The 26,856-nt window shown below is 40.9% G+C and overlaps 1 protein-coding gene across 1 annotated transcript in view; it reads right to left on the bottom strand.

Annotated features, from left to right (window-relative positions):
- The window catches only part of ezh1 (enhancer of zeste 1 polycomb repressive complex 2 subunit), an 83,426-nt gene extending 74,002 nt beyond the window's left edge, over positions 1 to 9,424 (bottom strand). The window contains exons 1-4 of the mRNA XM_062050024.1: positions 9,306 to 9,424; positions 5,542 to 5,716; positions 5,345 to 5,470; positions 515 to 637 (exon numbers count right to left, since the gene is read on the bottom strand). Of these exons, the coding sequence (XP_061906008.1) occupies positions 515 to 637; positions 5,345 to 5,470; positions 5,542 to 5,716; positions 9,306 to 9,409 (528 nt within the window). The 5' untranslated portion in view covers positions 9,410 to 9,424. The remainder of the gene's footprint in view (positions 1 to 514; positions 638 to 5,344; positions 5,471 to 5,541; positions 5,717 to 9,305) is intronic.
- Between the last annotated feature and the right edge of the window lie 17,432 nt (positions 9,425 to 26,856).

Genomic DNA, 26,856 nt, shown 5'->3' with positions numbered 1-26,856 from the left:
TAATTGTGCATAAGACAACTGAAAGTATTTTATTGTTTTATTTTAATGTTTTTTATTTTGAATTATAATTAGTTGTATGATTATTTTATATTTTTGCCTTTTTGTAATTTTCTGTAAAGCACTTTAAATTGTCCGGTGTACGAATAGTGCTCTATAAATAAACTTGCCTTACCTAAACACTCACAAGGCCAAGACATTAGGAACCCATGCACAAGCCCAATGCAAGAGTTTTATCAAAATATTGTTTTTTACAAAAGGTATGTTGGAATGCACCACCATGTATCCCACTGGGCAGCTGCATCATTTTTCTCATGGATTTCAAAACAGCAAAAATTGAATGAGGCCACAATCGCGAGTAGTGCAAATGTTGGTAAATGACACTTATGTAACCTTTTATGACAAAAGTATAACCTCAGGTCTAAAAAAATGCTTAATTTTTTTACGTTTTGTATTGGAGATCACTTCGATGTACCTAATGCTATGGCCCTTGACGGCAGTTGTGCGTTTTATTTACCATAAAGTTGTGCTGCAGAGGCGACCAGGAGTACATGAAGGGGATTGCCGCCACAGTGGACAGAGTCTTCATGGCGACGGCTTGAACTTTGAATCCCGGGAAGCCAGACTCCACGGTGCACATCTGGAAAAAAGGGCAAGCATTTCTTAAAAAAAAGACAAAAGTAGGCACAACATTAATTTACACAACAACACATAAAATGCTAATTTTTACTGGCCATAATAGAAGCTCTTCTAACTACCCAGGCAATGTTTTCTAACCACTTTTCTACTGTCATTCAGGTATATCAAATACAACTAAAATAAAGAAAAAGTACTCATCCTTTGAATATGTTTAGAGCAACACTGACACCAAGTGGCTTTTGGCTGGTCGATTTATTTTTAGATGCTAAGGCAGTTTTTCTACCGTAAAATCTAATTATCGTTTTTCCATTTACAGTAATACACCGTTGAAAACAACAACCATAGATTTTACAGTCAATAACTGGCAGCTCAGTCAACAGAATTTTAACGCAAAAAACAGTAGTAGTTTTTTTTTTTCAATTTACAGTAATATGCTGTAAAGAACAACGTACAATTTATTGTCATTTTTATTAATTTGATGGGTAGTTTGCTGTAAAGTTAAAGGCCTACTGAAACCCACTACTACCGACCACGCAGTCTGATAGTTTATATATCAATGATGAAATTTTAACATTGCAACACATGCCACTACGGCCGGGTTAACTTATAAAGTGCAATTTTAAATTTCCCGGGGAACTTCCGGTTGAAAACGTCTAGATATGATGACGTATGCACGTGACGTCAATGGTTGAAACGGATCCAATACAAAAAGCTCTGTTTTCATCGCAAAATTCCACAGTATTCTGGACATCTGTGTTGGGGAATCTTTTGCAATTTGTTTAATGAACAATGGAGACCGCAAAGAAGAAAGCTGTAGGTGGGATCGGTGTATTAGCGGCTGGCTGCAGCAACACAACCAGGAGGACTTTGAGTTGGATAGTAGACGCGCTATCCGACGCTAGCCGCCGACCGCATAAATGATCGGGTGAAGTCCTTTGTCGCACCGTCGATCGCTGGAACGCAGGTGAGCACGGGTGTTGATGAGCAGATGAGGGCTGGCGTAGGTGGATAGCTAATGTTTTTAGCATAGCTCTGTGAGGTCCCGTAGCTAAGTTAGCTTCAATGGCGTCGTTAGCAACAGCATTGTTAAGCTTCGCCAGGCTGGAAAGCATTAACCGTGTAGTTGCATGTCCATGGTTTAATAGTATTGTTGATTTTCTGTCTATCCTTCCAGTCAGGGGTTTATTTCTTTTGTTTCTATATCTGCATTTAAGCCCGATGCTATCACGTTAGCTCCGTAGCTAAAGTGCTTTACCGATGTAATGTCGTGGAAATAAAAGTCACCGTCAATGTCCATTTTGCGTTCTCGACTCTGATTTTCAAGAGGATATAGTATCCGAGGTGGTTTGAAATACAAATCCGTGATCCACAATAGAAAAATGAGAGAGTGTGGAATCCAATGAGCCCTTGTACCTAAGTTACGGTCAGAGCGAAAAAAGAAAGTCCTGCACTGCACTCTAGTCCTTCACTCTTACGTTACTCATCCACAAATCTTTCATCCTTGCTCAAATTAATGGGGTAATCGTCGCTTTCTCGCTCCAAGTCGCTCTCGCTGCTGGTGTAAACAATGGGGAAATGTGAGGAGCCCTTCAACCTGCGACGTCACGCTACTTCCGGTACAGGCAAGCCTTTTTTTATCAGCGACCAAAAGTTGCGAACTTCATCGTCGATGTTCTCTACTAAATCCTTTCAGCAAAAATATGGCAATATCGCGAAATGATCAAGTATGACACATAGAATGGATCTGCTATCCCCGTTTAAATAAAAAAAAAAAATCCTTTCAGTAGGCCTTTAAGTGTTTTTATTTAGACAAAAACATGTTTGGAAAGTTTGATAATATACTGTAATATTTGTTGCAATATTGGATACTATTAAAGTTTAAAATGTATGCAATTTCAAGCAGTACGTATAGTTTTTCTGTCAAAATGAAAAAAACCCATTACATTTAATGAGAAAATATTAAGTACTTTATTGACACATAATTTCCAGATAAAATGATGTCGCAGACCAAATCCTTGAGTTTAACACCGGGCCTTGAGTTTGACACCTGTGAGATAGAGGATCTGTGGCTAGCGGTTTTACAGAACTTTTTTTTTTTTTTTTGTCATAAAAAAATACAATCATGTGTGCTTACGGACTGTATCCCTGCAGACTGCATTGATCTATATTGATGTATAATGTAGGAACCAGAAATATTAATAACAGAAAGAAACAACCCTTTTGTGTGAATGAGTATAAATGGGGGAGGTAGTCACACAGAGGATCTGTGACACACATTTTTACAGTACTTAAAAACAGCAGAACACTCTTCCAAGTCATTCAGAGGATCTTTGGCGAGCATTTTTACAATATTTAAAACAAGATAAGCGCTCACCCTATCATGCAAGGGATCTTTGACTAGCACTTTACAGTACTTGAAAACAGCAATATGCTCAACCTGTCACTTAAGAGGATCTTTGCCTAGGGTTATTGCAGTACTTGAAAACAGCATAACACTCCTCCTGTCACAGAGAGGATCTTTGGCTAGCATTTTTACAGTACAGTACTTAAAAACAGCAGAGCACTCTTCCTATCACATAGAGGATCTTTGACACGCATTTTTAAAGGACTTTAAAACAACAGCGCATTCCTACTGTCACCTGGAGGATCTATAGCAAGTTTATTTAAAAAAGAAAAGCGCTCCTCCTGTCATTCAGGGATCTTGGGCGTCGTTACAATACTTAAAAAAAGATAAGCACTCCCCTGACCAGCAAAGGATCTTTGACTAGCACTTTACAGTACTTGAAAACAGCAATGTGCTCAACCTGTCACTTGGAGGATCTTTGGCAATCATTTTTACAATATTTAAAACAAGAAAAGCACTCACCCTATCATACAAGGGATCTTTGACTAGCACTTTACAGTACCTGAAAACAGCAATGTACTCAACCTGTCACTTAAGAGGATCTTTGCCTAGCGTTATTGCAGTACTTAAAAACAGCATAATGCTCCTACTGTCACAGAGAGGATCTTTGGCTAGCTTTTTCACAGTACAGTACTTAAAAACAGCAGAGCACTTTTTCTATCACATAGAGGATCTTTGAAACACATTTTTAAAGGACTTTAAAACAACAGCGCATTCAGTGTTTCCCATAAACTGCCAAGATACCTGTGGTGGTAGGGGCGTGGCGGTGGGCGTGGCTATGAGCGTGGTCACCATGACATCATCGAGTAATTTGCATAATTTACTACAATGATATGATTTTTTCTAAAAAGGCTCAAAAAATGTATACTTACTAATTAATAATAAAAGTTTTGTTTTAAACGTCCATCCATCCATTTTACAATATAATTACAACACTTTATGTACATATTTATATACAGATTTGAACAATAAGTTATTCACTGAATTATATTTATTAATTGTGGTTCTTACAAAAAATATATCTTATAAAATATAAAAGCTAAAATGTCTCTTAAAGTAATTTTTTTAATTTTTTTTTGTCATAAAGAAATACAATCATGTGTGCTTACGGACTGTATCCCTGCAGACTGTATTGATTTATATTGATATATAATGTATATATTGTGTTTTTTATGTTGATTTAATTAAAAAAAAATTTAAAAAAAAAAATTTTTTTTTTTTTTTTTAATTTCTTGTGCGGCCGCGGCCCGGTACCAATCGGTCCACGGACCGGTACCGGGCCACGGACCGGTACCGGGCCGCGGCCCAGTGGTTGGGGACCACTGATTTAGAGGATCTATGTGCAGAAGGTTCCAAAATAAAGCAGAGTGCTCCTGTCATTGAGAGGATCTGTGACTAGAGTTTTTGCAGTAGGTACTCAAAAACAGTAGAGGGCTCCTGTTTTATAGAGGATCTTTGACTAGCCTTTTTGCACAATGTACTTTAAAACAGCAGAGTGCTCATGTTCATATAGAACAGGGGTGTCAAACTCATTTCAGCTCAGGGGCCGCATGGAGGAAAATCTATTACCAAGTGGGCCGGAATGGTAAAATCATGGCATGATAACTTAAAAATAAAGACAACTCTGGGTTGTTTTCTTCGTTTTACTTTGGCCAAAAATAGAACAAGCACATTCTGAAAACGTACAAATCACAGATAATCCTCTGGACAAATCACTTCAAGTTTGTTGAAAATTCTGAGGAAATTGGTGCAGCTTAAAAAAAACCAATGAGCTTAGACTTTGTCTCGGTGTATCTACAAAGCTAGGATTAAACTTTAAAGATTGAACAACAAACACGTGTAAACTCTTCTAGGTATTAAATACCTCCTTTGTCATGTCCACGTATCAATCCAGTGCTAACTCAACAAACCGTAAGAAACGGAGGTAAAAACTATTCAGAAGGGTTAAGTTTTCTCGTTTTTGACGGACATGATGGGGGAGTAAGGGAGCCAAATAACGATGTGTTTGAAGCAGAAGACATAAAACCCAAGATTTTTTCTGTTTCATTTCGGTCGAGGGAGAGGAAGACGCCACACTTTACTTTGTACTTCTTGCTAGTCCTAACAGAAATGCTATTGTGACATCCAGTGGACACATTTAGAACAGCAGTTTCTTTCTTTCAAAATACTTTAATACTTGGCAAACTCATCACGCGGGCCGCATAAAACCTGTTCGCGGGCCTGATCCGGCCCACGGGCCGTACGTTTGACATCCCTGATATAGAACATCTTTGACTAGCAGAGTGGGCCTGTCCTCCAGTGTACCTTCTTAGTTGCCGTAGGTCCACTCGATGTCGACAAGGGGACAGACTGGATCCTGAGTTTGGACCATTCTTCATTCAGGACGTTGCTCTGCTCCTCAATCTTTAGCCGGTTGGCCACAAAGACGCCCTGGAAAGCGGCAACATTTCACAACACTACAAAGGACGTCCCTTTAAAACAAAACCGTGTCCTAAGCCCACCTTGACCTGCTCGGCTTTCTTAAAGCGCTTCAACTGGCGAAGGCGCATGTACTCCGACCGGACCCGCCGACGCCACTCCAGGAGACCGTGGGAGTGGCCGCCGTGACAGGGAGGCGGAGGTTTCTGGGTGGTGGTGGTGGTGGCGGGTGAAGCTGCGTCTGTTGCTTCCATGGCTCTGTAATTAGAGCAAATAAATAAGACAAGACTGTGATGAAGTAATTGTGAAAACAATAAAAAAGGGAGTCTTGCGTGATTCAACACCTGAGGTCGCCTTACACATGGGCGGTCACTGGTCAAAATATTAGGCACAACTGGATGCTAGTAAAACTGCAATATTTTCCGTCCGCTTTTAAAGTGTTGTTGCGCCTTCTTATCCATCTGACCTGCTATTACCGTATCAACCCTTGTGGATTATGTGGTCCTCTTAAGAGGTCTCTTTACCAAATACCAGAACAGAAACCCACAGTGAGGCAGAATTTAGCCACTATGGCCGGCCCGATCACATAATACCTACGGCTTTTCACACACACAAGTGAATGCAAGGCATACTTGGTCAACAGCCATACAGGTCACACTGAGGGTGGCCGTATAAACAACTATATCACTGTTACAAATATGCGCCACACTGTGAACCCACACCAAACAAGAATGACAAACACATTTCGGGAGAACATCCGCACCGTAACACAACATAAACACAACAGAACAAATACTCAGAACCCCTTGCAGCACTAACTCTTCCGGGACGCTACAATATACACCCCCCGCCCGCCAGGCATGTTAAAAAAAATAATGCACTTTGTGACTTCAATAAATATGGCAGTGCCATGTTGGCATTTTTTTCATGAGTTGAGTTGATTTATTCTGGAAAACCTTGTTACATTATTTAAAATTCCAAATTTTTTTGGAAATTCCCATTTAAATCAATGGGACATTCTTCAAAGTTCCACAATTCCCACATTTTTCATCTGATTCAAACCGTTCCAACTTCAAAATATTCAGCCTGTTCAGTAATTGTGTGCTCTACTTCAAAAACTCAAATTTTTTCCCCCAGGATTTCAGTTTAACGTCAGCATTTGAGCATTCACACACAATTCCTTTAGGAATTGCCTCACCTAGTTTATTATTGTATTACTCATAATTTATTTTTCATATATTTTACTATATTATTTTCTAAATGGAATTACTTTTAGTTATTCTCCATTGTGACGCCTCAAAGGTGGCAATTTTCTTCAATCCTCAGTGCCATGCCTTGTTTTGTTATTGTCAACAGTGCTGTATGTGCGTGTGTTTTCTTCTCTTCTTATTTTTGGTGTAAAATACTTGAAAAGTGCATGAAAAGTGCTATGTAAATAAAGTTTGATTGTCATTTACTGCATTTTCTTTTGGATATTTGTTGTATGTACTCTACAGTACTATGATAAACATGGTAAATGTACTGCAATGTATAATATGTGCATTAACACAGGGGTCCCCAACCTTTTTTGCACCAGGCATGTGAGAGCATGTCCCAAATTCCAAGCTGCTGTTTTGAGGCATATTAAAAAAAATAATGCACATTGTGACTTCAATAATAAATATGGCAGTGCCATGTTGGCATTTTTTTCCATAACTTGAGTTGATTTATTTTGGAAAACCTTGTTACATTGTTTAATGCATCCAGCGGGGCATCACAACAAAATTAGGCATAATAATGTGTTAATTCCACGACTGTATATATCGGTTGATATCGGAATCGGTAATTAAGAGTTGGACAATATCGGAATATCTGCAAAAAAGCCATTATCGGACATCTCTACTAACTACTTATGTAATAGGACGATGTGCAATAACACCAGCACTTTAACTTACTAGGCTAAAGAAGATGTGTATTTTTTTTCCTTCAGCACAATTATTATATGCAACAATTTAGCACTTATCCATCTGCCTTATGCACTTTACCTACTATGGTCACTTTGTTCCTGATCCGCCCTGATCTTAGGACATCAACCTGCAGCTTTTGGCTACGATTTGGCACCTTTACATTTTATTTGTTTTATTAATGTGCATTGTCCCATGTAACAAAGATGTAAGAAATATAGCAAATGGCGACTTCCTATTAGGAGTTTTATAATACATCTATGAACTAACTTAATGGTGTGTGTGGTGGGACTGGCCAAAGTTAAGTAGGAGAAAATATTTTATAAATGAGAAGTTATACATTATTTAATGTCTCTGTGCGGCCAGGTAGCAAATGCATCACGGACCAGTGCCGGTCCCCGGACCGGTGGTTGGGGACCACTGCATTAACACACTGTCCCAGACCTACATATGGCATTTATAAATGGTTGATTTATATAGGCTAGTAAGGTAAAGTTTTGTACCTGACAAGTTTCGGCTATCTTGCTTCTGCAGCCTTCAGAGGTGATGAAGGCTATATAAATCGTGGGACGGCGTGGCGAAGTTGGTAGAGTGGCCGTGCCAGCAATCGGAGGGTTGCTGGTTACTGGGGTTCAATCCCCACCTTCTACCATCCTAGTCACGTCCGTTGTGTCCTTGGGCAAGACACTTCACCCTTGCTCCTGATGGTTGCTGGTTAGCGCCTTGCATGGCAGCTCCCGCCATCAGTGTGTGAATGGGTGAATGTGGAAATACTGTCAAAGCGCTTTGAGTACCTTGAAGGTAGAAAAGCGCTATACAAGTATAACCCATTTATCATTTATAACATTTATAAATACACATTAGTAGGCTAAATGAACCTCTTCAACATACTACATATGGCATGTTCTGTAGAATTTGCACCTGGCTCGCTGACTATAAGCTATCCATACACTTAGGTAAAACGGAATCTGTCCTATTTGGGTCCCAAATCAACCTTAAAGGCCTACTGAAATGAATTTTTAAAAATTTAAACGGGGATAGCAGATCCATTCTTTGTGTCATATTTGATCATTTCACGATATTGCCATATTTTTGCTGAAAGGATTTAGTATAGAACAACAACGATAAAGGTCGCAACTTTTGGTCGCTGATAAAAAAAAGCCTTGCCTATACCGGAAGTAGCGTGACGTCACAGGAGGAAGGACTCCTCGCATTTTCCCATTGTTTACAATACAGCGAGAGAGATTCGGACCGAGAAAGCGACGATTACCCCATTAATTTGAGCCAGGATGAAAGATTTGTGGATGAGGAAAGTGAGAGTGAAGGACTACAGTGCAGTGCAGGACAAATCTTTTTTCGCTCTGACCGTAACTTAGGTACAAGGGTTCATTGGATTCCACACTTTCTCCTTTTTCTATTGTGGATCACGGATTTGTATTTTAAACCACCTCGGATACTATATCCTCTTGAAAATGAGAGTCGAGAACGCGAAATGGACATTCACAGTGACTTTTATCTCCACGACAATACATCGACGAAGCTCTTTAGCTACTGAGCTAACGTGATAGCATCGGGCTCAAATGCAGATAGAAACAAATTAAATAAACTCCTGACTGGAAGGATAGACAGAAGATCAACAATACTATTAAACCATGGACATGTAAATACACGGTTAATAATTTCCAGCTTGGCGAAGCTTAACAATGCTGTTGCTAACGACGCCATTGAAGCTAACTTAGCTACGGGGGGGCGGCGGCGGGCGTTGCAGCTTTCGACGACACCCCGGCCGCCATTAGAGTCGGCAAGAAACATATATTTCCCCAAAGTTACGTACGTGACATGCACATAGCAACACGCACGTACGGGCAAGCGATCAAATGTTTGGAAGCCAAAGCTATACTCACGGTAGCGCGTCTGCTATCCATCTCAAAGTCCTCCTGGTTGTGTTGCTGTAGTCCGCCGCTAATACACCGATCGCACCTACAGCTTTCTTCTTTGCAGTCTCCATTGTTCATTAAACAAATTGCAAAAGATTCACCAACACAGATGTCCAGAATACTGTGGAATTTTGGGATGAAAACAGAGCGTTTTGTATTGGATTCAATGGGGTACCAATACTTCCGTTTCAACCATTGACGTCACGCGCATACGTCATCATACATAGACGTTTTCAACCGGAAGTTTAGCGGGAAATTTAAAATTGCACTTTATAAGTTAACCCGGCCGTATTGGCATGTGTTGCAATGTTAAGATTTCATCATTGATATATAAACTATCAGACTGCGTGGTCGGTAGTAGTGGCTTTCAGTAGGCCTTTAAGAAAGTCAGTGACTTCACTATTAAAGTGGGTGACATTGTTATCACCAGGAAAGATGAGGTCACCTACCTAGGTTCCATTCTAGAGGCTAATCTTTCCTGTGATAAAATGGCAACGAAGGTAATCAAAAAGGTCAACCAACGAACAAGATTTCTCTACAGAATCTCCTCTCTGGTCAACAAAAGCACCATGAAGATTCTAGCTGGAACTCTCATTCAACCATTTTTCGATTACGCATGCACCTCCAAAACCCTCAAATCTAGACTCCAAACATCCCAGAACAAGCTAGTCAGGTTACTTCTAGACCTCCACCCCAGATCACACCTCACTCCTACCCACTTCTCCAAAGTGGGCTGGCTCAGGGTGGAGGAAAGAGCAAAACAACTTGCACTGAGCCTAGTCTATAAAATCCGCTACACCTCCCTGATACCGAAGTACATGTCAAACTACTTCCATAACGTAAATGACCGCCATAACCACAACACCAGGGGGAGCTCCACAAACCATGTTAAACCCAGATTCCGATCTAACAAAGGTCTTAACTCATTCTCCTTCTATGCCACATCAATAAGGAATGCACTCCCAACAGGTGTAAAAGAAAGTGCATCTCTATCCTCCTTCAAAACGGCACTAAAAGAACACCTCCAGGCAACTACAACCCTAGACTAACACCCTCACCCCACCACATCCCACCTCCCCGGATTGTAATTAATCAAATGTAAATAATCAAAAGTATATACTTGTTCTTATGCTTTCTGAACTCACTATGTTCACTGCTCGCTGTACATATCGCTGCTCCGTTGAATCAATACTGACCTACGGCATCTCCGTGCACGGTGGCAGAGAGAAAGAGATTACAGGGGGTCATAAACACGGCCCAGAAGATCACTGCATGTCCTCTTACATCTCTAGAGGACCTGCATAAGAGACACTGCAACAGGAGAGCAAACAGCATCCTCAAGGACTCATCCCACCCAGGCACCACTGGCTTGAACTTTTGCCCTCAGGGAGGCGTTAAAAGACCATCAAAGCAAGGACAAATAGACTGAAAAGCAGTTTCTATCCTAGAGCTGTTATTGCCCTAAACTCTGCACTTACCTGAACACTCACCACTTTATTACTTGTTTACCTCTGATAAAGATCTACTGTGCAATGTTTTTTTTAACATTTTATTATGTTTTAAAATTTTAAAATTGTTTTATTATTGTTGTTGTCTTAAGACTACTTTATGTAGGTTTGTTTTAAAAGCACTGAGCTGGATTGCAGTCCAATATCGTTGTTTCCATACAATGACAATAAAGGTATTCTGATATCCTACGAAGTCAGACCTACACTGTTACAATGTCCATTTCTCAGATGATATTATTGTTGATGACTGAAGTGCTGATATCAACCAAACGTACCCCCCCACCCCCCCGCCCCAACCCCCTCCACATCCCACTGCCCGGATTGTAAATAATGAAAGTAATTCAATGTATATACTCTGATGATTAACTTGTGTGATGACTGTATTATGCTGATAGTAGGGCTGCAACAACTAATCGATTAAAATCAATTTTAAAAATAGTTGGCGATTCATTTAGTCATCGATTTGTTGGATCTATGCTATGCGCATGTGCAGAGGCATTTTTAAATATATATATATTTTTTATAAACCTTTATTTATAAACTGCAACATGTACAAACAGCTGAGAAACAATAATCAAAATAAGTATGGTGCCAGTATGCTGTTTTTTTTCAATTAAATACTGGAAAGGATAGAAATGTAGTTTGTCTCTTTTATCCGATTATTAATCGAAGTAATAATCGACAGATTAATCGACTATCAAATTAATCGTTAGTTGCAGCCCTAGCTGATAGTATATATTTATACCATGAATTGATTAACGTGGACCCCGACTTAAACAAGTTGACAAACTTATTGGGGTGTTACCATTTAGTGGTCAATTGTACGGAATATGTACTGTACTGTGCAATCTACTAATAAAAGTCTCAATCAATCAAGCCTGGAAACAGCGCCCTCCAGTGTTGGCAAAATAAAACTGTCATGGTGGAGTGGGTTAAAATAAGCCTCCGTGGACATGTAAAACGTCTTCAAACTCCCTTCTGTGTCATCCTCGCCTGTCCTCTGCCAAATAGTGCACCGTACAGATCGCATTGGCTCACTATAGTGCGCACATGTAACATACGTTGAACGGCACGCTGGTCGCGAGTGGGCGTGCCCCCGATCGTCAGGCAAGTAAAGCGGACTGGAAAGTGCGTAGTGCCGCTTTCATGTCAAGTTGCGTGGGTTAAAATATGCGCACGTTGGGGAAAAATGCGTGGAGGAATCACAGTGCGCGACATCCACATCTGCGCCACTTATACAAAAAAACAACAACACACACATCCACGAGATTTCACTCAGGAAATACCTTTAAAATCCACCTCCGGCACTACTAGCGTCGTCAGGGCAAAGAAGAGCCCGTGGATCGAGCGCAGGTCGCGGGCTTAGGGCTGCGACGCAAACACGGTGTCCGTGTGACGGCCCCTGGAGCTCGGCGCATTCCCTCGGTTTCCTGCGGCCATGCTTGCTGCTGCCGTGGGCTAACCTTGTCGCGGGGGGGCGTCCACGGAGCTGCGCACTTGGCCCGTGCACGTCCCTAGCAGCGCGAGCACAGAGTGACGTATGTGCCGTGCAACGAGAGGGGGCGGGGGGGTTTAGGGCTCAATGGTGCACACTCGGGAACTGGCGTGGCGTGGCGTGGCGTGGCGTGTCCCACCCGCCGCTGACACGACTGATGCGAGTGGCACACGCGCACGTGACGTATAGCAAAAAAAAAAAAAAAAAAAAAAGACGACGTTTTACGGCGAATGCATTTCCATTAAAGCCAACGTTTAAAAATAGCGTGATCGGTTATTGATTTAAGATTCAGTGAAAAAATAAATAAATAAAAGTTGGAAGAGACTTAACCGCGTCTTGTTGTCTTCGGACAACACTTCTCGTGTCGTTTTTCCGACCTTCCTCTAGGAGGCGAGAGACGCCATTTCCCTGTCGGCTGGAGGAAGGTCATTTTGGGCCAAAGTTGCCTTCAGGGACGTCACGTAAAATAGCAATTTATCCAAGTATGAGCAAATACCTCTACAGCAGTGGCTCTTAAAGGCCTACTGAAATGATTTTTATTTATTTAAACGGGGATAGCAGATCCATTCTATGTGTCATACTTGATCATTTCGCGATATTGCCATATTTTTGCTGAAAGGATTTAGTAGAGAACATCGACGATAAAGTTCGCAACTTTTGGTCGCTGATAAAAAAAGCCTTGCCTGTACCGGAAGTAGCGTGACGTCGCAGGTTGAAAAACTCCTCACATTTCCCCATTGTTTACACCAGCAGCGAGAGCGATTCGGACCGAGAAAGCGACGATTACCCCATTAATTTGAGCGAGGATGAAAGCTTCGTGGATGAGGAACGTGAGAGTGAAGGACTAGAATGCAGTGCAAGACATATCTTTTTTCGCTCTGACCGTAACTTAGGTACAAGCTAGCTCATTGGATTCCACACTCTCTCCTTTTTCTATTGTGGATCACGGATTTGTATTTTAAACCACCTCGGATACTATATCCTCTTGAAAATGAGAGTCGAGAACGCAAAATGGACATTCACAGTGACTTTTATCCCCACGACAATACATCGGCGAAGCTCTTTAGCTACTGAGCTAACGTGATAGCATCGGGCTGAAATGCAGATAGAAACAAAATAAATAAATCCCTGACTGGAAGGATAGACAGAAGATCAACAATACTATTAAACCATGGACATGTAACTACACGGTTAATGCTTTCCAGCCTGGCGAAGGTTAACAATGCTGTTGCTAACGACGCCATTGAAGCTAACTTAGCAACCGGACCTCACAGAGCTATGCTAAAAACATTAGCTATCCACCTACGCCAGCCAGCCCTCATCAACACCCGTGCTCATCTGCGTTCCAGCGATCGACGGTGCGACGAAGGACTTCACCCGATCACAGATGCGGTCGGCGAGACGGAGGAAGTTAAGGTGAGTTCGGCGGCTAGCGCGTCTGCTATCCATCTCTGTCCTCCTGGTTGTGTTGCTGTAGTTCGCCGCTAATAAGCCGATCCCACCTACAACTTTCTTCTTTGCAGTCTCCATTGTTCATTAAACAAATTGCAAAAGATTCACCAACACAGATGTCCAGAATACTGTGGAATTTTGAGATGAAAACAGAGTTTTTTGTATAGGATTCAATGTGTCCGCATACTTCCCGTTTCAACGATTGACGTCACGCGCATACGTCATCATACATAGACATTTTCAACCGGAAGTTTAGCGGGAAATTTAAAATTGCACTTTATAAGTTAATCCGGCCGTTTTGGCATGTGTTGCAATGTTAAGATTTCATCATTGATATATAAACTATCAGACTGCGTGGTCGGTAGTAGTGGCTTTCAGTAGGCCTTTAAAGTGCCTTCTTTGGGGACTGTAATAGAGATCCATCTGGATTCATGAACTTAATTCTAAACATTTCTTCACAAAAAATAAATCTTCAACATCAATATTTATGGAACATGTCCACAAAAAATCTAGCTGTCAACACTGAATATTGCATTGTTGCATTTCTTTTCACAGTTCTTGTTGACAGACATTTTAGTGAGGGTCAAACCATCATGGCATGGGGGAAACTCTGGGTTTATGGTAACGAATGGAATAGCCTACTTGATTTCATGTTCAGTTTATGAACTTACATTCATATTTTGTTTTAGTATTATTCAATAAATATATTTATAAAGGATTTTTGAATTGTTGCTATTTTTAGAATATGTAAAAAAAATCTCACGTACCCCTTGGCATACCTTCAAGTACCCCCAGGGGTACGCGTACCCCCATTTGAGAACCACTGCTCTACAGCAGTGGTTTTTAACCTTGTTGGAGGTACCGAACCCCACCAGTTTCATATGCGCATTCACCAAACCCTTCTTTAGTGATAAATAAAATGTTTTGTTTTTTTTTCAAATTCACGACAAAGTTATATGTTTTTTTTTTACTGGTGCACAAAATTATCTGTGCATGAACATCACCTTGTTCAAAGAACAAAACCAACACAGTGCATTAACTCACAACAAATTACACACTTGCAAATCAGATGGAACATTATTTGGTGGTATTCATAGTATGCCGATAGGGAGAAGTTTTGATTTACAAGATGAGTCGGATGTGTCTTGACCTCCGCGGCGGAGCTTGAGGCCGACTCACTGAACCCCTAGGGTTTGATCGAACCCAGGCTAAGAACCACTGCTCTACAGCAGTGTTTTTTCAACCTTTTTTTGAGCCAAGGCACATTTTTTTCTTTGGAAAAAATCCGGAGGCACACCACCAGCAGAAATCATTGAAAAAATGAAACTCAGAGAATAAAAAGTCGTCGTCTCAATTGTTGGATATGACTTTAAACTACAGATGTCCGATAATGGCTTTTTTTGCCGATATCCGATATTGTCCAACTCTTAATTACCGATTCCGATATCAGACGATACCGATATATACAGTCGTGGAATTAACACATTATTATGCCTAATTTTGTTGTGATGCCCCGCTGGATGCATTAAACAATGTAACAAGGTTTTCCAAAATAAATCAAATGAAGTTATGGAAAAAAATGCCAACATGGCACTGCCATATTTATTATTGAAGTCACAAAGTGCATTATTTTTTTTTAACATGCCTCAAAACTGCAGCTTGGAATTTGGGACATGCATGAGGAGGTTGAGGTGGGCGGGGTAGGGGGTAGCGGGGGTGTATATTGTAGCGTCCCCGGAAAAGTTAGTGCTGCAAGGGGTTCTGGGTATTTGTTATGTTGTGTTTATGTTGTGTTACGGTGCGGATGTTCTCCCGAAATGTGTTTTTCATTCTTCTTTGGTGTGGGTTCACAGTGTGGCGCATATTTGTAACAGTGTTAAAGTTGTTTACACGTCCACCCTCAGTGTGACCTGTATGGCTGTTGACCAAGTATGCCTTGCATTCACTTGTGTGAAAAACCGTAGGTATTATGTGATTGGGCCGGCACACAAAGGCAGTGCCTTTAAGGTTTATTGGCGCTCTGTACTTCTCCCTACGTCAGTGTACCACTACGTACAGCGGCGTTTTAAAAAGTTATACATTTTACTTTTTGAAACCGATACCGATAATTTTCGAACCGATGCAGATAATTTCCGATATTACATTTTAAAACACTTATCGGCATCTCTACTTTAAACCATTACTAAGCATGCATCATTATAGCTCTTGTCTCAAAGTAGGTGTACTGTCATGACCTGTCACATCACGCCGTGACTTATTTTGAGTTTTTTGGTGTCTTCCTGTGTGTAGTGTCTTGCGCTCCTATTTTGGTGGCTTTTCCTGTTTTGTTGGTATTTTCCTGTTGCAGTATCATGTCTTCCTTTGAGCGATATTCCCAGCACCTGCTTTGTTTTAGCAATCAAGAATATTTCAGTCCTTGCTATCCTTCTTTGTGGGGACATTGTTGATTGTCATGTCATGTACAGACGTACTTTGTGGACGGCATCTCTGCTCCACTCACTGTAAGTCTTTGCTGTCGTCCAGCATTCTGTTTTTCTTTCCTTTGTAGCCAGTTCAGTTGTAGTTTTGTTCTGCATAGCCTTCCCTAAGCTTCAATGCCTTTTTTTAAGGGGCACCCACCTTTTGTTTATTTTTGGTTTAAGCATTAGATACCTTTTTAACCTGCACGCTGCCTCCCGCTGTCGTCTTCATATTGTGATCATGACAACCGATCGTGGTCTCACACACGTGTTCCCGACATCTACAAAGCAATTAGCTACCTGCTGCCACCTACTGACATGGAAGAGTATTACACGGTTACCGAGCTCTAGACAGCACCGACACTCAACGGCACATTATTTGCGTTCTATAATTACTGGTTTGCAAAAAAGATTTTTAACCCAAATAGGTGAAATGACATCATCTCCCACGGCACACTAGTGGTTGAAAAACACTGCTCTACAGCAGGGGTAGGGTGTGGAGATGTCCCCATTTACTATAGAAGAGATCAAATTTGGTATTTTTAACATAGAAATGTCAACATTATTATGCTCCAGGCAAACATTTTTCTACATAAATGTCGATTTATGAAAGTAAGGCCTACATTTTCTGAGTGGCTTAGTGGTTTACAATTTTCAATCAAATCTTGGAGAATGATTAATAGTACAAAAGCCCTTAAATTGATATCTTTGTTAAAAACATTTAAAGTGATTTAGGTTGCCCTTTTTGTCTTTTTTTTCCCCCCCATATTTTTTTATTGTTATTATTTTTATTAATATTTAATACTCTCTGTATTTGCTTTTGTTTTCTTTCTTTGACGTTGAAAGTGCCTTGACTTTTGTGTGAATTGTAAATGTGTGTTAGTTGTTCAATAAAAAAAAAACCCCAAAATAAAAATAAACACCTCTACAGCAGGGGTGTTATGGCTGCTCTCCCAGGGCCGCTTGTTAGAGTGAACATATATTGGTTTTTAATGTACAGTCGCGATCAAAAGTTGACATACACTTGTAAAGAACATAATGTCATGGCTGTCTTGAGTTTCCAATACTTTCTACAACTCTTATGTTTTTTGTGATAGAGTGATTGGAGCACATACTTGTTGGTCACAAAAAACATTCATGAAGTTTGGTTCTTTTATGAATTTATTATGGGTCTACTGAAAATGTGAGCAAATCTGTTGGGTCAAAAGTATACATACAGCAATGTTAATATTTGGTTGCATGTCCCTAATTGGCAAGTTTCACTACAATAAGGCGCTTTTGGTAGCCATCAGCAAGCTTCTGGTTGAATTTTTGACCACTCCTCTTGACAAAATTGGTGCTGTTCAGCTAAATTGTTGGTTTTCTGACATGGACTTGTTTCTTTAGCATTGTCCACATGTTTAAGTCAGGACTTTGGGAAGGCCATTCTTAAACCTTAATTCAAGCCTGATTTAGCCATTCCTTTACCACTTTTGACATGTGTTTGGGGTCATTGTCCTGTTGGAACACTCAACTGCGCCCAAGACCCAACCTCCAGGCTGATGATTTTAGGTTGTCCTGAAGAATTTGGAGGTAATCCTCCTTTTTCATTGTCCCATTTAAAGCACCAGTTCCATTGGCAGCAAAACAGTCTCAGAGCATAATACTACCCCCACCACCATGCTTGACGGTAGGAGTGGTGTTCCTGGGATTAAAGGCCTCACCTTTTCTCCCTCAAACATTATGCTGGGTATTGTGGCCAAACAGCTCAATTTTTGTTTCATCTGATCACAGAACTCAGTAGAAGCATTTAAGTCCCATCTTAAAACTCATTTGTATAATCTAGCCTTTAAATAGACCCCCCTTTTTAGACCAGTTGATCTGCCGTTTCTTTTCTTCTCTCCTCTTCTCCCCTGTCCCTTGGAAGGGGGAGTAGCATATGTCCGGTGGCCATGGATGAAGTGCTGGCTGTCCAGAGTCGGGACCCCGGGTGGACCACTAGCCTGTGCATCGGTTGGGGACATCTCTGCGCTGCTGACCCGTCTCCGCTCGGGACGGTTTCCTGCTGGCCCCACTATGGACTGGACTCTCGCTGATGTGTTGGATCCACTGTGGACTGGACTTTCACAATATTATGTCAGACCCACTCAACATCCATTGCTTTCGATCTCCCCTAGAGGGGGGGGGTTACCCACATATGCGGTCCTCTCCAAGGTTTCTCATAATCATTCACTTCGACGTCCCACTGGGGTGAGTTTTTCCTTGCCCGTATGTGGGCTCTGTACCGAGGATGTCGTTGTGGCTTGTGCAGCCCTTTGAGACACTTGTGATTTAGGGCTATATAAATAAACATTGACTGATTGATTGACCATGCTTGACGGTAGGAATGGTGTTCCTGGGATTAAAGGCCTCACCTTTTCTCCCTCAAACATTATGCTGGGTATTGTGGCCAAACAGCTCAATTTTTGTTTCATCTGATCACAGAACTTTCCTCCAGAAGGTCTTATCTTTGTCCATGTGGCTAGTGATGTACTAGCCAGGACACCGGAGACGCCGGAAAAGGTATGGTAAAATACCAGTAGAGTGGAAAAAAAAGTAGACTTTATATGCTTATTTGTGTTTCACTGTATCCATTAAACCATATCCAATTGTATTTACAATGCGCAAAATATGTGAAAATACTGTCAAAAATGTCACAAAATGCCACAAAATCAGTCAGCCATTTTGAATATTCCGCTCCGAACACCTTCGGTCATTTCCGTAGATTCTACGTCACTGGAGTAAAACTTCTGCAATCTGACCATTTTATCAGATCAGTCATACTAGAAATACGCAAAAAAATTGGAAAGAGATGTGCTGTTTATCATTCACATTCATTATGTAAGACAAGAACACTTATGCTTGGCTTTTTTTATGCATTGAACATGGTAAATGAATAGATAACAATTGAGTCAACAGATCGAGGGTTCTCTGTTGCGCTTATTATACCCTCTAAAAACATTCGGAAACCGCCACCTATACTCCATTTACATGTCGTGACAACCTGAAAATTAACCAAATATGATTGATATTGTCATAATAAGCACTAACACAGACAGACTACTTTAGCGGCGCATTGATAGCAGTGAGCTAATGCTAACGCTGTGTGAGGAGGCGTGGCCGGCAGACCTGCAGCGAGGCGGGGCACGCCGGCGCCGACTCCGAGACGGCGGCGAGGAGGCGCGGCCGGCAGACCTGCAGCGAGGCGGGGCGCGCAGGGCCCGGCTCCGAGATGGACGTGAGGTGCGTGGATCGCCCACCTGGGCGCAATTCTATAATCACCTGGCAGTGTGTAAAAGGGCAGCAGCCGAGAACGACGGGAGAGAAGGAGTTGGAGAGCCAGCAGTACATGCAGCGCGGAAGCGACCGAGAGCGAGACGAAGACGACGACGACGCGTGAGGCTGAAAAGCGAACCGCAGAGCGAGCAGTTGGGAAATGGAGCTGAAAAGTGACCCGACGACGCAGAGGTTTATTGAAAAATAAACAAAGTCACGAAACTGCTCGAAGTCATGTCAATTCTTGGTGGTCCATGGAACCCGGAAGGAGGAAGACCTCCACACGCTGCTATTGCTGACACGCTATAAACTGGCAGCTGCTTTTGCTTAGTCTCAAATTTGCTAAAAGTAAATTCTAGATTATAATCCATGCATCTCTCACCTGGTAGTAGACAAATGTGGCCATGGACCGACAGGCCGCTGGACTTTCCCATCCCTGAGGTGGCAAAAAGACACAAAAAGATTCTAGTTGCGTCAACTTTTTTTTAACCCTTCGTGAGGATTGCGATTGAATCTTCATCTAAACGGAATTATGTGAGCGTCCCGTCGGTCGGCATCCCAGCAAGAGTGTAAATAAATATTACAGTAAGTGTTTGTTTTATTTTCGTTTGTTATTGTTAGTTAGGATGCTAGTGTCACAATAAGCTGCATCCGGGTAGCAGTCGGCTTTCTAAAACCTATTGCTCATCCTCTTTGTGTTCGGGTTCAAAAATATAAGGTCCTGGTTCATAAGTTTTCCTAAAGTAATCGTCGTTGGCTCTCACAAAGTCTCTCTGGTTCCTAACCCTACATCAAGTGACTGGCTTCCTCATTACCTTTGTCATGAATAAGTTGAGAATCGTAACAACGTATTTTAGATTTACGAAAGGTCTGACATGTTTAGTAACTTTACCAGTGGCAGTAGCTAAAACTTATTGCTCGTCCTCTTTGTGTTCTGGTTCAAAAATATAAGGTCCTGGATCATAAGTTTTCCTAAAGTAATCGTCGTTGGCTGTCACAAAGTCTCTCTGGTTCCTAACGCTACATCAAGTGACTGGCTTCCTCCTTACCTCTCAAAATGGCTCGGGAATCTCAGTGAGATTGATACTATTTTGATCATATGTATTTATTCGCAAACTTTGGAAGTCTTTTGGTGTCATAAATCTGATATATATGATAATAGCTTTAATATAGAGGCAACTTGTTTTTCCACTCTACTGGTGCTTACCTATCAAGGAGGAAATGAGCAAATTTGGCGTCATATGAAAAAATCTTCTCCGCCTTCTATCGTCTCCATCTTTCAAAGGCATCCCCGATACAAATCCTCGTGTTGTTCCTGGCTTTGTCATGAATAAGTTGAGAATCGCCTTTTAGATTTACTAAGGTCTGACATGTTTAGTAAATTTACCGGTGGCAATAGCTAAAACTTATTGCTCGTCCTCTTTGTGTTCGGGTTCAAAAATATAAGGTCCTGGATCATAAGTTTTCCCAAAGTAATCGTTGTTGGCTCTCACAAAGTCTCTCTGGTTCCTAACGCTACATCAAGTGACTGGCTTCCTCCTTACCTCTCAAAATGGCTCGGGAATCTCAGTGAGATTGATACTATTTTGATCATATCTATTTATTCGCAAACTTTGGAAGTCTTTTGGTGTCATAAATCAGATATATATGATAATAGCTTTAATATGGAGGCAATTTGTTTTTCCACTCTACTGGTGCTTACCTATCAAGGAGGAAATGAGCAAGTTTGGCGTCATATAAAAAAATCTTCTCCGCCTTCTATCGTCTCCATCTTTCAAAGGCATCCCCGATACAAATCCTCGTGTTGTTCCTGACTTTGTCATGAATAAGTTGAGAATCGCCTTTTAGATTTACTAAGGTCTGACATGTTTAGTAACTTTACCGGTGGCAATAGCTAAAACTTATTGCTCGTCCTCTTTGTGTTCGGGTTAAAAAATATAAGGTCCTGGATCATAAGTTTTTCCCAAAGTAATCGTTGTTGGCTCTCACAAAGTCTCTCTGGTTCCTAACACTACATCAAGTGACTGGCTTCCTCCTTACCTCTCAAAATGGCTCGGGAATCTCAGTGAGATTGATACTATTTTGATCATATCTATTTATTCGCAAACTTTGGAAGTCTTTTGGAGTCATAAATCTGATATATATGATAATAGCTTTAATATAGGGGCAACTTGTTTTTCCACTCTACTGGTGCTTACCTATCAAGGAGGAAATGAGCAAGTTTGGCGTCATATTAAAACATCTTCTACGCCTTCTATCGTCTCCATCTTTCAAAGGCATCCCCGATACAAATCCTCGTGTTGTTCCTGGCTTTGTCATGAATAAGTTGAGAATCGCCTTTTAGATTTACTAAGGTCTGACATGTTTAGTAACTTTACCGGTGGCAATAGCTAAAAATTATTGCTCGTCCTCTTTGTGTTCGGGTTCAAAAATATAAGGTCCTGGATCATAAGTTTTCCCAAAGTAATCGTTGTTGGCTCTCACAAAGCCTCTCTGGTTCCTAACGCTACATCAAGTGACTGGCTTCCTCCTTACCTCTCAAAATGGCTCGGGAATCTCAGTGAGATTGATACTATTTTGATCATATGTATTTATTTATTAAGTCTTTTGGTGTCATAAATCCGATATGTATGATAATAGCTTTAATATAGAGGCAACTTGTCTTTCCACTCTACCGGTACTTTAAAATAGTTAAAGATAAAGTACCAATGATTGTCACACATACACTAGGTGTGGTGAAGTTTGTCTTCTGCATTCGACCCATCCCCTTGTTCACCCCCTGGGAGGTGAGGGGAGCAGTGAGCAGCAGCGGTGGCCGCGCCCGGGAATCATTTTTGGTGATTTAACCCCCAATTCCAACCCTTGATGCTGAATGCCAAGCAGGGAGGTAATGGGTCCCATTTGTATAGTCTATGGTGTGATTCGGCCGGGGTTTGAACTCACAACCTACCGATCTCGGGGCCGACACTCTAACCACTAGGCCACTGAGTAGGTGGCCCATTTAAATATATATATATATATTTTTACATTTTTACATCAGTTTGATTCCGTCTTTTAGCCTCTTAAAATGTCACATTTTCCCTCCAAAACATGTTTGCTTCTAAAATATTTAGCCTTGTCTTTAAAAAAACAAAAGATTTTTCGTCCTCAAAAATACTATACTACATTTCCTACACGCTACACGTAGTCTATTTCTATACCCATGAAGCTCAAGATCAGAGCCAGATATCTCCTGGTTTTACTACATCTTGTATTTGAGATTGTTTACAGGGTTAGGCGTAATAAGTGCTCAACTTCAGCCTAAACCAGGGGTGTCCAAAGTGCGGCCCGGGGGCCATTTGCGGCCCGCAGCTAATTGTTTACCGGCCCGCCACACATTCTGGAAATACTATTGTAAAAATAAAAAATAACATTAAAAAAAGTGGAATGAGGTGAAATCTAACGAGAAAAAGTTGCAATGTTGACACAAAAGCTGCCATACAGGCTGTTTTATTTTCTTTTGTCTTTCTTCATTTTTCTTTTTTTGCCATTGCTCAAAAAAAAAAAATAGACAAAAAATCCATGTTATAATGAATTATTTTCCGGGCTCCAATTACTTCAAATATTTCACTTTAAAATGTTTCATGTGGTAAATATTGCATAAATTGTGTAGTAGCCATATAAAAACATCAACGTTTTCTTTGACTAAAGCGCATAAAACAAACAAAATAGTTCCAGCATAAAATCGACAGATATATCTGAAGTTGATCTCGTAACTTAAGTGTTGAAAGTAAACGAAAAACCTAATAAAAATGTATCACTTTATGAGTGGGGCACCTTTTGGATCCCAAATATATTTAGTGATTCTTTTATTTATCTTTTCACTGTGATTACTCAAAAATATGAAAGAATTCAAATCAATGGTGTCCTGCATTATTGATCTTTTAGGGCTCTAATTACTAAATACTGCAGTATTTCAGTTTTACTATAAAAAAAACTAAGTTGTTTTTGACAGAAAAGCCATAAAACATTTTTTTTTAATTTGTATTACTTTATATCAACTTGAAGTTGATATAGAGATTCACTGTAAGCGTAAATAATAATAAAAATAATAATAATCGGACTTATTTTTAACATTTTAATGACTGAGACCCTGTATGGTCCCCGGGACCCCTAAAGGTAAAACAAATAAAAAATGCATATATTTTGTTATGGTTTGAAAATGAAAAATATCAAAATGGCCCCTACATGCTTTAATTTTTCCGTGTGCGGCCCTCAGTGGAAAAAGTTTGGACATCCCTGGCCTAAACCCTTTCGGTCTGTAAAATTGTCAATTTATGAATTTAAAACGGTTTGTTTATTTTGCTGACCACTGACCAAAGAAATAATAATAATAAACTGAACTATTAAATGTGGTAGTTTACCTCCAAATGTTATATTAAGCCAAATTTTCAAATCAACGCCATGACATCTCAGGTAAAAAAAAAAGAAAAATAATCGGGTGGCCCACAAGAGAGCGCTGTTGTGTCTCATATAATGCTCCACTAAACCCAATATACCAGTACCAATCCTAATTTATGCTGGCAGTGTTTAGGCCTGCTGCTGTCATGCTAAGCTAATTTGAAACATTATTAATATTTTTAATGTTCATGCATTCCTGCTTTGTAATTATGCAAGACGTGTTACTAGTGGGAATTGAAGGTCCGTCAACGCTGTGTTGATAGTGACCTGTCAAACTAACGCAAACACAGGAAGATAAGCTGTTGAGCTCGTGGGCTTTATCGCCAGGAAGTTTTGATTGTGCGTGTTGCTTTTGGCACCTGCCAACGGGAATCTGAAATATTACAGATTTTTATCACGTGCGTCTCACAAAACGCCTAGAAAAAGACACATCTGGAGTATCTGGAGAGTTAAAAGTGGAGTTGTGTGATGACAACTAAGATGTCACACTCCCGCGGAGTTAATTTTTATGTAGGTATTATGCAACATGGTGTTATGTGTCAATGAGCCCACACAGACTGGCTTTGCAGTTACTAAGACAACACATTGATATTACATGTGCCAGAATGTACAAGTTGCTTGTTTAAATTAAGTTTATGAGGTAATTTCACGACATAAATCATCAGTGTTAGACATATTGGAAACACATTTTAGCATATAGACTACTGTTGTGTAAACATACTCAAGCACACACAAGCTAATTCACTGGTACCTGAAGTATGGTGGCTTTTAAGTAGAGATGTCCGATAATGGCTTTTTTGCCGATATCCGATATTCCGATATTGTCCAACTCTTAATTACCGATTCCGATATCAACCGATACCGATATATACAGTCGTGGATTTAACACATTGTTATGGCTAATTTTGTTGTGATGCCCCGCTGGATGCGTTAAACAATGTAACAAGGTTTTCCAAAATAAATCAACTCAAGAAAAAAACGCCAACATGGCACTGCCATATTTATTATTGAAGTCACAGAGTGCATTATTTTTTTTAACATGCCTCAAAACAGCAGCTTGGAATTTGGGACATGCTCTCCCTGAGAGAGCATGAGGAGGTTGAGGGGGGGGGGTGTATTGTAGCGTCCCGGAAGAGTTAGTGCTGCAAGGGGTTCTGGGTATTTGTTGTGTTGTGTTTATGTTGTGTTACGGTGCGGATGTTCTCCCGAAATGTGTTTGTCCTTCTTGTTTGGTGTGGGTTCACAGTGTGGCGCATATTTGTAACAGTGTTAAAGTTGTTTATACGCCCACCCTCTGTGTGACCTGTATGGCTGTTGACCAAGTATGCATTGCATTCACTTGTGTGTGGGAAAAGCCGTAGATATTATGTGACTGGGCCGGCACGCAAAGGCAGTGCCTTTAAGGTTTATTGGCGCTGTGTACTTCTCCCTACGTCCGTGTACCACTCCGTACAGCGGCGTTTTAAAAAGTCATGCATTTTACTTTTTGAAACCGATACCGATAATTTCCGATATTACATTTTAAAGCATTTATCGGCCGATAATATCGGGCTGCCGATCTCTACTAACATTACACTCACATTTTACAGCAACGTTATGCTCGGTTTGCATATTCACTAAAGCAAAAACTAAACCGATCAAACTTAAAAGTCTGTAGCTGAGAGGCGGATAGTTGGCAGAGCTCCAGGCGTCAATTTAAGATGTGTAGGGAAGCCTGTTTTTAACTTTTCATTGAGCTCGGCACAGGTCAGCGGCGGTATAATGTCCACAAGGAAGGAACTTTTTTCCCCCATTCGAAACAAACAATAACAATAAAGCAGTGGAAACAGTTCAGAATATCGTGGAATTTGACCAAAGTTTGTCGTCGTCTTAGACTTACGACAAAAAACTTTAATCCATTAGTGTAGTTTTTTCAACCTTTTTTGAGGTAAGGCACATTTTTTTCATGAAAAAATCCGGAGGCACACCACCAGCAGAAAACGTTCAAAAATGAAACTCCACCAGGCCCTCGTGCCTTATTTTGATTTTGTTGGTGTTTTCCTGTGTGTGGTGCTTTAGTTCCTGTCTTGCGCTGTTATTTTGGTGGCCCTTCCTGTTTTGTTGGTGTTTTCCTGTAGCAGTTTCCTGTCTTCCTTTGAGCGCTATTCCCCACACCTGCTTTGTGTTAGCAAGCAAGGCTATTTACGTTGTTGCTATCCTTCTTTGTGTGGACATTGTTGATTGTCATGTCCGGATGTACTTTGTGGACACTGTAAGTTTTTGCTGTCGTCCAGCATTCTGTTTCTGTTTACTTTCGTTTTGCATAGCCATTGCCTTTTCCTTTCCCTTTCGTTCATTTTTGGTTTAAGCATTACATACCTTTTTACCTGCACACTGCCTCCCGCTGTGGTCTGCATATTGGGATCACAACAAACCATCCTCGTCTCACCAGACACATTCCGACTTTTACAAAGCAATTAACTACCTGCTGCCACCTACTGACATGGAGTATTACGTGGTTACCCTGCCGAGTTTTACACAGCACAGACAATAACTAACGGCACATTATTTGCAGATTATAATTATTGGTGTTTCGGGCACGTCCGACCGGTAGGAGGCCACGGGGAAGACCCAAGACACGTTGGGAAGACTATCTCTCCCGGCTGGCCTGGGAATGCCTCAGGATCCCCCGGGAGGAGCTGGACGAAGTGGCTGGGGAGAGGGAAGTCTGGGTTTCCCTGCTTAGGCTGCTGCCCCCGCGACCCGACCTCGGATAAGCGGAAGAAGATGGATGGATGGATTGGTTTGCAAAAAATATTTTTGGGACCAATTGGGTGAAGTTGCATAATTTCCCACGGCACACCAGACTTGATCTCAGTGGTTAAAAAACA

The sequence above is a fragment of the Entelurus aequoreus genome, linkage group LG06, assembly GCF_033978785.1.
Source record: "Entelurus aequoreus isolate RoL-2023_Sb linkage group LG06, RoL_Eaeq_v1.1, whole genome shotgun sequence".
NCBI lineage: Eukaryota > Metazoa > Chordata > Actinopteri > Syngnathiformes > Syngnathidae > Entelurus > Entelurus aequoreus.
The sequence above is the reverse complement of the archived record's forward strand: the minus strand, read 5'-3'. Positions and strand labels throughout refer to the sequence as shown.